At 38.7% G+C, this 16,142-nt stretch overlaps 1 protein-coding gene across 3 annotated transcripts in view; it reads left to right on the top strand.

The window, feature by feature from the left end:
• The first annotated feature begins 15,073 nt into the window (after window positions 1-15,073).
• FOCAD (focadhesin) overlaps window positions 15,074-16,142 on the top strand; it is a 284,287-nt gene continuing 283,218 nt past the window's right edge. For all 3 annotated transcript variants that reach the window (XM_065878458.1, XM_065878460.1, XM_065878459.1), the window contains exon 1: window positions 15,074-15,130. In XM_065878458.1, coding sequence (XP_065734530.1) covers window positions 15,074-15,130 — 57 coding nt within the window. The remainder of the gene's footprint in view (window positions 15,131-16,142) is intronic.

Below are 16,142 nucleotides of genomic sequence, written 5' to 3'. Positions count from 1 at the left end.
TTGTATTCTTACACTTTTGAAATGGGAGGTGAATAGAACTTGAAGCATGTATGCCACACTTTGGAATATAGCCAAGAAGTGCCAAACACTAAGGTCAAATGATCAGTAAGTAACCTGACTGCCCACTCCCACAGAGTGGGTTAGTTTTGGACCTACCCCAGACTTTCAGCTTTATTGTGCTAAGTTCTCTGTGGAATTGAGTATGGTGGGTTGGGGCTTGGGAAGATGCTTGTGGTCCTGGGAACCATGCTGATTCTGCCTTACATCTGAGGCTTTGCTCCAGAGCTGATCTGGCCTTTGAGGACCTTTGTATCAGTTTGGAGGTAAGACAGAATGGGAGCAATTTCATAAAGAGAGTTTGAATTTGGACTGAGAGGCAGAATTAGTTTTTGAGACTGAAATGAAGCTCTGAGCACTGGCTTCATTGTGAGTTGCTGGCTCACTGCTGTTCATCTAGTCAGTCATTTACTTCCAGCATAGTGTTGAAAAGTTCCATTGAACCCTGTACATGTGAAAATTGTATGTACTGGTTTTAAAATTTGTGCAATTAAAAATAATTGTCACGAACAGCTAGGTGTTCCTCCTCCTCCCCTTCCCATTCTTCCTCTTCTTCTTCTGCCAACTGGATATTAGCATTTCATTGCAGGATCCTTTTCTTGAACATACAGCTTGGTGTCTCTGTACTAATGTGAAAGGATTTACTAATGATCGTCTGCCCAGTATAGTTGTGAAGGTTAACTAATATCTGATTATTAAGAACCCTACAAGTAAAAACAGGTGTGAATACTGCTAGTTGTGTAACGGAAAATTAGTAAATATTACTTCATTGGGTAATTATGTGTTTAAAATGCCTTTATCCTAGTGGGAAATACACAGAGGTAATACTGTGGGCTTTTAAAGGGTTGTAATACATAGCAGATTAAGAGTATAGCTATGATAAATAATAGCTGTCAACTGAAGCATTCATGTAAAACTTATGATGTATTCAAGTAACAAAGACCCATTTTCCATCTCTATTAGATTCAGCTGCAAACAGTGATGAACCAGTCTTGTGTTTACATGGGTTCTTTGACCTTTTATTTTATTTTTGTAAGAAAATGTACCAAAATGAGTAACAGTGTGATAAAATCTCACCAATTTGGATTCTGCTGATTTGGGATTTGGGCTTGGCTGAAGTTCATCTTTATGCTACCTATACAGAAGTTATTTGCTTAGTTTTAAAAAAGCTGGGAAAAAGGAGTCGGTCTAAAAAGAGCTAATTATTTTCAAACCCTAAATGTGTTGATAACTGAATCTGGTTACTGTTTTTTTTTGTTTTTTTTTTTTTTTTTTTGCGGTACGTGGGCCTCTCACTGTTGTGGACTCTCCCGTAGCAGAGCACAGGCTCCGGACGCACAGGCCCAGCGGCCATGGCTCACGGGCCCAGCCGCTCCGCGGCATATGGGATCCTCCCGGACCGGGGCACGAACCCGTGTCCCCTGCATCGGCAGGCGGACTCTCAACCACTGCGCCACGAGGGAAGCCCCTGGTTACTGTTTTAATTTGAAAATAGAGTCATTTACAAATTTATTTAATTTTGACGTCTGGTTCTTATTAATTTATTTTGGTCTGTTTCACAAATCTTAATTAGTGAGAGAGATTTGGATATAGATTCTTCTGTATTTCTCACTTTCTGTTTTGGAAAGTTGATCTGAAAACAAAATAAACAGTAGAATTATGATTCTAACATTTTTTTTTGAGTCTATTGTGTATGAGGTACTGTGCTAAACACAGTGACTCAAAAAACATTAATTAACTGCTTATTACATGCCAGGCCCGGCAGGAGGTGAACAAGGCTCAGCTGTTTCCCCTAAGAAACTCGAACGTGCAGGAGAATAATGCAGCAGGCTTGGTCAGTGAGGAATCCTTCTTGCTTGAGATACTCCTTCAGTAGTGTGCTGTTGCTACACAGATAGAGCTAGCCCCTTCAGAATGAGACGAGACGATCTACATCTTGAGGATTGGTGACAGTCCTCTCAGAGCTGGAAGGGGCATTAGAAATTGAGCCTAACTCTGCAGTATGGCCCCTGTACACCATATCCTCATATTCTCCTTGCATGGAGTGTGATACCAAGTCGTAGTTCAAGCTCTGTATTCTGAGGCAGCTGCAGGAACTGAGAACGTTCAGTGGCTTCCTCTTGATCTTCCTGGTTCTGAACATTTCTTCCCGAACATTCCATTGTTATTTCAAACACCTGCATGTTTTTAGAAGTAAAAGCATCCCCTGTCTTATTGAGATGTGTGTTGAGCTGTCACATGGTTGGGGCTACACGCCAGCCAAGCGTTCATTTGGCAGCCGTGTAGCCATCTGTGTCTGTGCGGTAGTGTTTGAGCAGTTATTTGGGCAATGATTGCTTTCATCTATTTCAATGAATATTTACTGATTTAAAAAAAATGGAAAATTAAATACGAAAGCCTTGATATCAATGGCAAGAAGCATGGACTTACTACAGATTGATACCAGTCGCCATGATGAAAGTGGCCAATCTTTATCCTTTGTTAGGTACCCATTGGACTTAAAGTGAATGATCAACAACGAAATACAAGTATAAAATCTCAAAACATATATAGGGGAGGGGGAGGGGTGAGATGTGACGGGGTGAGAGAGTGGCATGGACATGTATACACTACCAAACGTAAAATAGATAGCTAGTGGGAAGCAGCCGCATAGCACAAGGAGATCAGCTCGGTGCTTTGTGACCACCTAGAGAGGTGTGATAGGGAGGGTGGGAGGGAGATGCAAGAGGGAGGAGATATGGGGATATATGTCTATGTATAGCTGATTCACTTTGTTATAAAGCAGAAACTAACACACCATTGTAAATCAATTATACTTCAATAAAGATGTAAAAAAAAATAAAAAAACCACAAACATATACAGATGTGGGAGAAGTGTTGCTGGTTGATGGTGCCACAGGATGAGGGTTAAGTTTGGATTGATAATTTTTGTGTTTTGTGCTCGGCATGGAGCAGCCCTTTAATATGTAACTTTCATGCATCAGACTTGGTTACATGTTTTTAGGATTGCAATATATGCAAAGGTGCAGAGCTGTTTGCGGATGCTGATGAGCTGCTTTGGGAACTTGATCTAACACTGTATATCCAAACCTAGGTTTTTGTTTTGGTTTTTAAAGATTTGCTTGATTCCCTGGGATGCAGAAAGATATAATAGATAAAAACAATGTGTTGGATTTAGACCAGGAATCATAATACCTAACATCTAAAAAGTGTTTTGTTATGTGCCTGGTTCTGAGTGAATTGCTTTAATGGATTATTTTAATTTTTCAGGAACTCTGTGTCAACTATACTTTATAGAGGAGTGGTTAAGCATGTGAACTTTTTTTTTTTTTTTTTTTCTGCGGTACGCGGGCCTCTCACTGTTGTGGCCTCTCCCGTTGAGGAGCACAGGCTCCGGACGCGCAGGCTCAGCGGCCATGGCTCACGGGCCTAGCTGCTCCGCGGCATGTGGGATCTTCCCGGACCGGGGCACGAACCCATGTCCCCTGCATCGGCAGGCAGACTCTTAACCACGGAGCCACCAGGGAAGCCCAAGCATGTGAACTTTGACTCACATTCATAGGCTGCACCGTTCAAATCCATGCTCTGCTTCTTACATAATTAGGCAGTTAATTTTGACCTCTCTTTGCCTCACATGGTTTTTCATATGAAAATGAGGATAATAATAATTCTCACGTCATGGGGTTTTGAATATTGGGTAAGAGAACACATGTAAAGAGCTTCAACTATGCCTGCCTGGCACATGGTAAAATTCTCAATAAATCCTGGCTGTTAATACCACTGTATAACCTCAGGCAAGTTACTTCCTCTCTGAGCTCTTATTTTCTCATACTGGAAATGGCGTTAATAATACCTACCTCAGAGTTATTGTGAAGATCCAATGGGATTCGTTACTTATAGTGTTTCGTGGATGTGTGGCACAGAGGAGCTGTTTCATCCAACATGGTGTTCTGAATCTCATGTTGTGCTTTGTGTTCATTCAGTGAATCTTTATTGAGCAGGTACTTGTTATATGCTGGGGTATAGTGGTCAGAAAGAGAGTCCAGGCCCTTGCCCTCAGGAGTTTGCATTTCACCGGGAGGTGGAGAGAGAGGCAGCAGAAATACTATATGATGATCGTTTGAGATTGCGACCAAAGCTATGAGAAGGATACAATAGTGGGTCACTGTGGGTAGGGAGTGGGGAAGCACTTGGGGCTGGGGGGGTAGGGGAGGCTCAAGGGAAGATGTGAACAGTGAGAGGAGTCAGCTGTTTAAACAGCAAGGGCACAAACACTTGAGGCTGAGGGGCCTAAGATTTCCAGACCCGCACATCGAAAGAACTTGGGAGGCTCACGGAGCAAACTGGAGGTCATTGTGGCTAAAGTTCCTTGACTGAGGGACAGGTGTGAGACCAAATCATGTAGGACCTTTTGGCCTTGGTTTGGAGTTTGAATTTTATTACAAAGTGCAGTGGGATGCTGTTGAAAGGTTTTCAGCAGGTGAGTTAGAAGTCAACTATATATTTTGAATGGGAATTTCATGCATTTCCTAACCGTGGGCGCTGGTGTCTTACTTCTCTAGCTGGTGACTTACATACAGGATCCCATCGTAGTCTTTGATTAGAGATGCTCTACTTATTCCTAAAACTTAAATTCTTTTCCATCATTCGCTTCCCTTGACTGTCCTACATGGTATCAAGGGAGGGAGGAAACACACATTTTTAGTGTATATACCTACTGTGTCAAGATCCTCTTGGCTTTCAGGCTTACTTCATATTGTTATTTACGCCACCTTGTGAGGCAAGTGGCCCCAGATTTAACCAGTGAGGAAACAGGCTCCAGATAGTAAGTGATTAACCTAAATTTTAATGCCTAGTGGTGGAGTCAGGTTTTGCAGCCAGTCTGTTTTGCCTACTCCCTGACCCTCCAGCCCCATGCATTTTTCTCCGTGTCAGGTTGCTCTGTCATCATGGTGATAGGGGTATGTAAGACTAAGCATAATCAAATTAAAGACGTTTTCTCATCTTCACTATGGATAGTTGTAGGGTTTGCAAAAGAATATATGACGTTGCTTCACAGTGCCCTTTTCATCTTATTCATTTGATCGTTTTTAGAGTGGTTCTTCTAACCGTGTGGTGATGATGTTATTTTTGTGATTGTGCCCATTCAGGCCTGGAATATAGAGATATTTTCCACCTTGGGTCACACTGAGTTAGTTAACAGCAGGGAAATTTACTATCTTCCTATAAAATTCCTTGGCGCATCTGATCTTCAGCTTTCATTAGTACTAAGAGTGTAAGTTAAAATAATTCTATTCCATTCGATATGATTTTAATAATTTAGTTTTCATTGAAAAATAAGAAATGAGTTTGGCCAGTTTGCAGCAATCAAAAAAAATGTTGCCATTTAACTTGTCATCAGTCTACATAATTCTTTTTGAGAGTGAGAGTTTTTATTTTGGTATAAAATTTCCCAGGAGTCTAAAGTAGGAAAATAATAATGGTTATATTTCTCCTTGAAAATGAAGGAAGATTTTTAAATGGTCTAAAGTTAATTGAATCTATCTAGTTAAATTACATTGACCCCTTTTCAATATTACTCTTTCCATAAAGCATTGGTAAAATGGCTAACAAAGTAGTCTTAACATTTCTAAAATTTTTCTAGTTTGTTGCTCACTTAATGACATCTGTTAATGATGGATTTCTATGCTTATAGTGATTTGGGTTTTAGAAAGTCATATCCTCTATTTCTAAAGAATGTGTATTTGAATAAAGATTTTCATAATTTTGGTAACTTTATTCAAATTACAAAAACACATATTCTTGTGAAAAAATTATAAACTAGGAACAAGCAAAATTAAAATTCACCCATAATTTATGTTTTCCAGGCTTTTCTATGTACATATGTACCCAGACTACCTGGATTTGAATTTCAGTTTATTGTATGACCTTGGGAAAGTTATCTGTCTTTTCTGTGCCTCAGTTTCTTCTTCTGTAAAATGAGTGCCTATTTCGTAGGGTGTTGTGAGGATTAAATGTTAATAAATGTGAAGTGCTGAGACTATCGCCTGGCCCCTAGGTGAGAATCACACGTGGGTTTTTTTTTTAACTTTATAATGGAAAATTTCAAACATATATAAACATAGAATAGTATTATGAACTCCAATGTACCCATCTATTATGAACATTTAGATGTTCTTATTTTACTTATCATTTCCTCTTTTTTTTTTTTTTTCTCCTGGAGGGACACTGGTATACTTCAGTTTGTGCCATATTAATATTTGCTAAGAAGTAAATTATTTTAGAGAACGAGTGCACAAAATTTGAGTCATTTTTTAGGGGAAGAAATACAAATCAAATACCTATAAAACACATTGTGTGGTGTTTTACTAAATTTTAGTTAACTGAATGGCATTACAAGTAATGTGAATATGGAGATTTTAGCTATTCAGATTAGACATTTATTGCTCAGTAAGGTCTTCAAAATGATTGGGCATCAGTTTTATTATAAATATACAGTAAAGATTATTTTGTATCAACATAAAATACTTATTTAAAAATGTACTGAGCAATTTGAGAAATTATTCTTTTGGTGGAGCAAAAATATTTAAAAATTATAACATTAGAAAAAATCTCATAAAGGAGCTAATTAGAGGACTTCTTTGAAGACTTAGATTGGATACTGTAAAAATTCTAGAGATAAATCAGTCTTTAGATTTTAAAAATCACTATTTTTCATCTGCATTCCCTTGTATATTTAACATATAAATACATACACATAAAAGACACTTTAGAAAAGATAATCCAAGAATAATTGAAGAAAATATTGTAACAAATCAGACATTATTGAAGTTGGTGGTTTTGTTTCTTACTTTCATGCTTGGTTCTCCTGGACAGTAATAAGCTCGAACTTGGTATTTCCTGCCTTTGATCTTATTTTAGACTCCCATTTCAAAATCTATGAGTAAGTAACATGTGATGTAACTGAGAAGAAACTAAATTGTAAAGGCAAGAATATGATAGCAATTTGATGTATTTTAGTAAATTGCAACCAGTGAGATAATCAGAACTTACAGTCACCTAAATTTGCTCAGCACTTGAATTACAGATCTTAAAATTCCTGGGACATGATGCAGGAATGTGGAGTGTGCTGGTCATGCCTCATGTTACCGATAGTCCAGGGAAACACTGGATTGGGAGTCAAGAAACCTCCCTTGTCATGTGAATTGCTAGGGTGAGTACCTTTTTGTTGAGTTGCTTAACCCCTCTGACATTGTTTCTCCAGTGACAAAAGTACAGAAGGGAGATGCTCTCAGGTCCAATATATTATTAAGGAAGTACTAGCTGCTGCAACCAACAGACCTCAAAATGCAGTGGTTCAAACAAAGTAGAAGGTTTTTTTTTTTGGAGTTTCAGGTTTGCAGTTCTGCTCTAAGCTATCATTTAGGGCTCCTTCCATCTTGTTTCTCCAGCCGTGTCCTAGAGAGGCATTGTCTTCATGCACATGGTTGAATCTGAGTTGTTGCCAAGACCTGGTTTCTGTTGGGAATAGAGTGGAGGAAGCAGGTTGTAGCCTGGAATTGGCACATCATGTCTGCTCAGATTCCACTGGGGAGAACTTGATCACATACACAGTCTCTGTGGCCATACTTGAGGCTACTAAATGTAATACAGCTGGTCAGGCTACAGTTTTATTAATATAGAAGAAAAGCACAGATAGTGAAGGATAGTTAGCGGTCTCTGCCACGTCTATGCCGTTCCTGCTTTCTCTGATTGACCAAGTGGTTCTGTCATACCAGTAGGTTGACCTCTACCTCATCTTGATTTTGAAATTAGTGGCGAAAATACAAGTATTTCCTACTCTCAGCTTAATTTAATGATGACTTAGTGAATATAATGATTAAAAATCTATTTTCTTACACTCACTCTTTAGTATTAAAAACTTTCCATTGCAATTTTCCCATGACATTTCCATTTTTATGAATCATGTCGTAAGGAGGACTCCAATTGTCCTGTTAATTTGAGAGTGCAGGAGCCAGTTGGATTTTGAAGCTTTTGAAGCAAGAGCGGAGGTTAAGCTTGAGTTTCTAGCAGGTTTCGGGATATAATGAAGGGTGATGAAACAGATTCCAGCTGCCAGATACTAGAGAGGCTGTGGGACTCTTAGGAACTGAGAAGAGGTAGGTGAGAAGCTAAGTAGGTAGGAGAACAAGGAAGATATAAATATTGGGTGATTGAAAAGTCTTTTTCTTTTTTTCTTTGAGGGGCAGAGTGAAGCAACTAGAAGAGTCTGGAATATACCCCTGAGCCACAGTCTTGATAAACTTATAAGATCAGGTCAAATTTATTGATGGTGCACATCAGCTTTTCTATAAGCCATCAAAAAAAGTAATAAATTGTCAAAATATGTGTTAAAAATCCTCAGTCTGATGGTTCCATAGCTTAACTTGTGGGTGGAAGAAGCTAAGTAAATGCATAACTGATAATTGGAAGAGTTGATAAAGTGTTAGAAAGAAAAAAAGTCCTAGTTGTGTCTCTGAAACAGAGTCCTTTTAATGTGAAGGAAGTTTACTTTTTATCAGTCTGATGATGACTTTGCTTTTGTAGACTAGCTTCCAGAATGTACTCTATGTAGCCCTGACTCCCACCTACATTGCTGCCCTGAGTCCTTCCTATATAGAAATTTGGTAGTCATGAGTGTTCAAAGTCAAGTCTTTCTCTGTGACCATTGGACAGCGGCCCCCGCAAACTACCCTGCATAATCCCTCTGCTAGATTCCCATAGCACTTGTGAATATAATTACAGTTGACCTTAGAACAACATAGGCTTGAACTGCACGGGTCCACTTATACATGGATTTTTTTCAATAAATACTTTATTACAATACTACATGATCAGTGGTAGGTTGAATCAGTGGATGAGAAACCATGGCGGTGGAAGGCTGATCATAAGGTTGTGTGCAGATTTTCTATTGTGCGGGGGTCGGCATTAGATAGATTTTTTTTTTTTTAAAATTATTTATTTATTTATTTTTGGCTGCGTTGTGTCTTCGTTGCTGTGCGAGGGCTTTCCCTAGTTGCGGCGAGCGGGGGCCACTCTTCATCGCGGTGCACGGGCCTCTCGCTGTCATGGCCTCTCTTGCTGCAGAGCACAAGCTCCAGATGCGCAGGCTCAGTAGTTGTGGCCCACGGGCCCAGTCGCTCCGCGGCATGCGGGATCCTCCCAGACCAGGGCTCGAACCCGTGTCCCCTGCATTAGCAGGCAGACTCTCAGCCACTGCGCCATCAGGGAAGCCCTAGATAGATTTTTAACCCCTGTGTTGTTTGAGGGTCTACTATAGAGAGATTCTTCTCTTGTTTTTCAGATTGTATCCTTCATTTGACGTTTGACACTAAATACTTTTGTGTGATCTATGGCTGTATATTTTTGTATCCTAGGGAAACTATTGAGAAAATTGAAAACCTAAGGTGCTTTATCTGCTGCTCCTTTATTGCTTCTAGAGTGCAATTGATTTATTTTTGGGGAAGTGTTCTTGTGCGGCTGAAACACCTTGGCAGATAAGATGATAATTGCTTAAGTTAAACGAATATTTTGATTCACTTGGAACTTAAAGACCTCATTGAAAATTCTCTTTCTGATTTAGATTCAGACAGACAAAAAAGGCACTATGACAGGTTGGAGATAAATCGTTTAAAATCAAATACTCCTTTTTTGTAACGTGGTTTATGGAGCATATTGTGACTAAGAATGTCAGGGTAAGAAGTAATATATAAATTGTTTTCTTAAATGTATAAAATGCCCAAGGGACGTTGAGATTAAAAATAGAGTAGGACACATGCTACACTGCCAATGCTAAAGCAAAATATGTACTCTTTTTGAAATTCCCTAAGAGAATATGATGTTTTGATACCTTGAAAGGCGAAGTGGTTGTGATTAACCTTGAAATATGTCTCCAGCAGGTGAAAGACACCTGCAGTTGGTAGCGCAAGGATAGCAAATCAAGGATGATATCAAATCATATTGCAGCTGTGGTAGTGGTTTTGCGAATGCCTAAGGAAAGATAGTTACTATAGATTTTAAAACTTACTTATTCTCTAAAGTGTTGTACCAAAATTAGGACTGTCTTTTGTAAGCTGAGGTATTTGTCATCTATACTTAGACAATTTTGGTAAAAACAGTGCTCTTTTACTCCATTGGCCCGCCTCCTGGAGACAAAGTCCTCTTTCCGGATGGCTCAGCTTCTTCACTGCCATAATAAGCTATTAGCCTAACCAGCTGTTTGTCTGGTCCCCAGAGCATTTTGGAATGCCATCGTTCAGGCCTGAATCAGAGTATAACCCCACATTTCTTCTATTTAACTCTCCCACTCTTGACATTTGCGTAAGTATATTCTGTGGTAAGTTGATAACCCTCTGCTTCTCTGGATACTCTAAAGTTGACTTTCTATTGAGTTAGGTTAGATCATCAGAAAACTCTGTACTTGGACCCCATTAGCTGAGAGTTTTTTTTCCCTGAATTACATGCTATGTTATAACCATGGCTTTCTCCAGGGTTTCTTTAAAAAAGAAGTAACATAAAATTCCGTTTTGCTTATGTTATTGAGATTATTGTTTATTATATCACTCTGTATCCCATATAGAAAGCCTAATGTGAGAAATTTCCTTCAGAGTTTAGGGGCATGAAAAAGTTTGTTTTCTATGATAAAGAGAACTTTTTCATCTTTTAGATAATAAGACATGTATAATTTATCTTATTTATGTATTTACCTGTGCTTGGATGCACAGGGGCAGATTTGAATATCAACTGTAGCAATTTTTGTCAACAAATTTTAGAAATTAATTAAATAGTCATTATGTAAACCAGGAGTCAGTAAACTACAGCCCACCTGCCTCCTGTTTTTGTAAATAGTGTTTTATTGGAGCACAACCCTGGTCATTTGTTTATGTATTGTCTGTGGCCGCTTTCCTGCTACAGTGGCAAATCTGAGTAGTTGCTATCTGACCCTTTACAGAAAAATATGAACAATCCTAATGTAAATAGTCACATAGTAGTATGGGTCAGACCAAATGCAATAGCACTGAAGAAATATAAAGCAAGGCGATTGCTCTAAGATGTGGCTGCTTGGGAAAGGCTTAACAGAGAAGATACGCTATGAAGTGAATTTCATCTTTAAATAGTAGGAACAGACAGAGGACATTTTATATAGGAGACAACAGCATAAATAAAATCCCTTAGGAATGAGCAGATTTTTGAGCACATGGGACTATTCTGAAAATGGTTTTAACCAGATTGGAATTAGACAACAGTGAAAATGAAGTCGAATGTGTGAGACTGCTGTTGGAGACTTAAAACCTGGGAATCAGAATTTGCATTTAATCTGACAGGCTATTGAAAACCCACTATGAATTCTTTACAGGGAAATGATATGATGGAAATAGCATTTTTGGACAGTTACTCTGACAGCAGCGTATGGGATGAACTCAAGCATGGAGAACCCCAAGATTCAGCAGTTACTGAAGGAAGCCTAGCATGAGGAACGAAGATGATGAGTGGAGAAATGGAGAGGAAAGGTAGACTCTGAGATGCTGGAAAGAACAAAGCTGACTTTGTGACTGACTGGATTTAGAGAATGTTGGTGAAGAAAATTGTGAGAGGAGAATTGAGAGAAGATGCGCTGAAATGGAAACAGTTTTTGTGAGAGAAAATATGTGTTTTGTTTTTAACCTCTCCAATTTCTGGTGTTTTAGAGCCTCATGAGAGAGAGTAGGGAAGCGTTTGGAGATAGGGATGAGATGAAGGCTCCAGGAGAGTTTTCATGAAAGAAGCACAAGGCAAAAGGCTCGGGAGCACCTTCAGGAAGATGGTGCTTGAGAAGCAGAGTGGACAGAGGAATTGGAGGAGCCAGTAGAGCAGTGTTTGCCAAGGTGTATCCCAGGGAAGGCTGGTTATGTACACTGTTAACAGGTATTTTTAGAAAAAGGTGGGCCATGACCAGATAAATTCGGGAAACTCTGGGTTAAGCAAAGTTAATCAAACTTCTTGCTTTAGAACCTCTCAGATTCTTTAATAATACACGCCATTATTTGTATCACCAACTAAGATCTGTCTCTCAATTATAAATTCATTTATCCAACTTTCTCCCTGACATTGCCACTTGGATATTCATTAAGCATCTAAAACTTACCTATCCAGTGGAATTCCTGGTCTTCCCTCACAAAACTTATTTCCCTGTCTCAGTTGATGGCAACTCCATCTTTTCCTTTTAGTAAAAAAATGCCATGGTAAGTAATATATACATGGTTTTGTTTAATGTGTAAAATGCCCAAAGGAATTAAAATTAAGAATAAAGTTGCTCAGATCAAAAACCTTGACGTCATCGTTGACCCTTTCTTTCTCCTATACTCTCATCTAATCCATTAGCAACCACATTGGCTCTGCCTTTGAAGATATCCAGAATCTGACCTCTCCTCACCTCAGTGATTCTATTAAAATCTTACCACTTTTTTTTTTTTTTTTCCTGTAGTAGTTAACAGTTTCACTCAGGATAAATACATCTGTCCGTCCAGTGGCCTATAAGGCCCTCTGTGGTCTGGCTTCTCACTGACTCTGATTTACCATTCTCTTCCTCCTTCACTCTGTCCCGGACTCATCTTTTTCCTCTTTCTGGGATGGGTCTTAAGCAGGTTATTAGCTTAGGGCTTTTGCACTCACTGTTTCCTGTGCCTGTGACACTCTTTTCCCAGATTTGTGTGGCTAACTTCCAAATGTCACCCTCTAAGGTGACCACCATATTTAAATAGGAAGTGTGTCCATCCCTCACTTCTCATCCCCCCTCCTTTACTCTGTTGGCTTTACTTTTTAAAAACATTTTTTTCTTCCAGTTTTATTGAGGTACAGTTGACATTTAGCACTGTATAAGTTTAAGGCATAGTGATTCGACTTATATACATAATCAAATGATGACCACAGTAAGTTTAGTGAACACCCATTGTTTCATATGGATACAAAATTAAAGAAGTGGAAGAGAAATATGTTTTCCTTGTGATGAGAAGTCTTAGAATTTACTCCCTTAACATTCATATATAACATCCAGCAGTGATCATTACCTTTATCATGTTGTACACTATGACCCCGGTACTTACTTATCTTATAACTGGAAGTTTGTACGTTTTGACTGCCTTCATCCAGTCGCGTCCCCCCGCCTCTGGTTCCAGTTGCAAAATAAATGAGTCACAGGTATGAAATGTATAGTGTGGGGAATATGTCAATAATTATGTAATACATTTGTATGGTGATGGTAACTAGACTTATCGTGATGATCATTTTGAAATGTTTAGAAATATCAAATCATTATGTTGTATAACAGGAACTAACGTAGCTTGTAGGTCAATTGTACTTCAAAAACAAACTCATAGAGCTTCCCTGGTGGTACAGTGGTTGAGAGTCTGCCTGCCGATGCAGGGGACACGGGTTCGTGCCCCGGTCCGGGAGGATCCCACATGCCGCGGAGCGACTGGGCGCATGAGCCATGGCCGCTGAGCCTGCGCGTCCGGAGCCTGTGCTCCGCAACGGGAGAGGCCACATCAATGAGAGGTCCCGCGTACCGCAAAAAACCCCAAAAACCAACTCATAGAAAAAGAGATCAGATTTATTTTTTTCCATTGTATCACCTTCTAACATATTTCATGTATTATTTGGTTTTTTGTTTACTCTTTGAATCTTCAAGATGGCAATATATGTCCCTACAAAATTCTTTTTTCCTCTCGAGGAGATCTCTATCTTGGGTTTCCCAGGCACACACTTTGGGAAATCCTGTTGTGATGTCTTATGGAACAAAAGAGAAGAACATTTCAAGAAAGGTGAGATTAATACAACGGGGAAGTTGAAGAAATTTTGACCTGCTTAAAAGCTAAGGAGTAAATTAGACAGGGGACGTGGATGGCAGTCTTCGAACATGTTGTTTCAGTGCTGTGAAATGTCCAATTCAAGGGACTTTACCGTAGCAAAGTTTAGATGTTGAGGAAGAAAGGTAGTATAAATTATTTATTCAGGGAGTTGGGCTTTGGAAGAAAGGGAGGAGAATAGTGAGAAAGAGCTGCAGGTTCAACACAAGAAGCTTCCATTTTTGAGATCAGGAAAGCTTGGTTTTGTTGCCTGTTATTTTTATAAGGTGACTTAGAGAACAGTACTGACAAGCTTTTTTTTTAAGTTATACTGTAATAAATAGGTGGCCTAAAGCATCCTATTTTTTGGAGTGGTGTAATTTGCTGGGTTCAGTGCTGCATGGGAATTGGATAAATTGGGATCCTTGGGAAATCTTATTAGTTTTGTGTCTCCACTTTGCCACCTGCCCTTCTCCATGATTTTGTTGTTGTTGTTGTATTTGAGAGCCCAGTAGGAGTCAGAGAGGTGTGATGTAAATATTAAAAGTTGGTGCTAATTGCTTGCTTGTTCCTCTTTTAGAAGACACAGGATCTGTTTTGATGTGTGAGTTTCTAGGTCATTTCTATACTTCCTGAAAAAGCTCACCAATGCTTCACACTTGTCACTAACAGTTGGATTCATGATTAAACGGAAGCTTGTGCCAGAGTGAGGCATAATTTAAACAATTTTGTGAAAGTTTGATTCTTTCTCCCTCAGAAGTTTTGATCCACAGAAGAATTAATTTCTATTTCAAACGTGTGGTTGAACTTTTAAAATCCTGTTATTTAGGCTTGAACTTTTGGATTTTTTTGTTTGTTTCTGTGGAGTGAATTCATCTGTTTCAGGATTTGCTCTAATGGGAAAAACTAAGAGCTGTTGGGCATTTTTAGTTTATTTATCAGTCATGGCATTTGAGGGCTGAAGTGGTTAACAGGGAGGGGTATGCCAAGGGATTGCTCTGCAGAGCCCTGTGCTTTATGCCCATTGTTGTCTTTGGAATGAATTACTTTCGTGTTATTTGACAAATAGTTGGTTTGAACTCCGTTTCCGGACTAACAAATATTCTTTTGTTTTGGTTACAGAATCTGCTTACGTACATGTGAGAGAAGTAAAAATGTCAGATGATATCAGGAAAAGGTTTGAATTTCCAAATTCTCTTATCCAGTCACAGGTAATTTTATTTGTTTGTTTATGCTTCATGGTAACAAACAAACATTTTTGGTGGATTGTTAATTGAATTTTATATTTTTAACATTAAATATTTTTATTCTTCTATGTACTGAAATATATATTAATAAACAACTTTTATATCAGTTAATTTGAAAATTTGTGTATGACATAGGAAAGTAAATATTGAAATTGACCAATCTCTGCTTTCATTTATGTCATACTTTTCTTCTTAGAGATAAAAACATTGATTAACCCTTGAATATATATTTTTTGGTCTGTAATTAATTATTGGGAACAGAATTAAATGGTTATACGTCTACAGAGTATGAGAGATTAATATTGAAAAAGGTATAGTCTACCGCAGTACAACATTAAGAATAAAGATATTTATAATGACATTCAATAGGTAAAATACCCTGGATTAAAAAATTGGATCTACATGCTAACTCAGGTAGAAGATTGTGTTAATTTATTTTAGAAGAGCTTTTCAGTTATTAGGGTTAAAACAACTGATTTTCTGGTTAGCCTTCAGCTAACTAGAAGCATCCCTGTTAATCAAGGTACCATAATAGCTACCATTTTTTCTTGTGAGAGTAAAGCTAAGGGGCCAGCAGAAGCCTGCCTGAAGACTTACCAACGTACAGCGTCTTGGATACTTTCAACAGTTACCTTCGGAGATGCCTGCTGTGGGAATTGACTTAGCTGGGTAGTGGGGAACCCTTCCATGAGGAGTAGAACACTCCTTATGCAAGATTCCCTTCTACCTGACTGGGTTGGAGTCATATCCTGTGCAGCACAGGTGCTTACCATGAAGAAGAAGATGAATGCTTGGAGGATGCTGTCCACAGTTTTTATTTTTCTGTACCTGGAGTCCCTTTAATAGCATAGATAAATCAAGAAATGCCTATTTGTGTTGCTGTTACAATTAAGTGAAAAGTGTATTGTCTAGTGTACGATATCTAAACTATTCTGTTACGGAAAACTTAAGTAGCAGTATAGGCTGATTTATACTT

Source organism: Phocoena phocoena, chromosome 6, assembly GCF_963924675.1.
Source record: "Phocoena phocoena chromosome 6, mPhoPho1.1, whole genome shotgun sequence".
Lineage (NCBI taxonomy): Eukaryota > Metazoa > Chordata > Mammalia > Artiodactyla > Phocoenidae > Phocoena > Phocoena phocoena.
The sequence above is the reverse complement of the archived record's forward strand: the minus strand, read 5'-3'. Positions and strand labels throughout refer to the sequence as shown.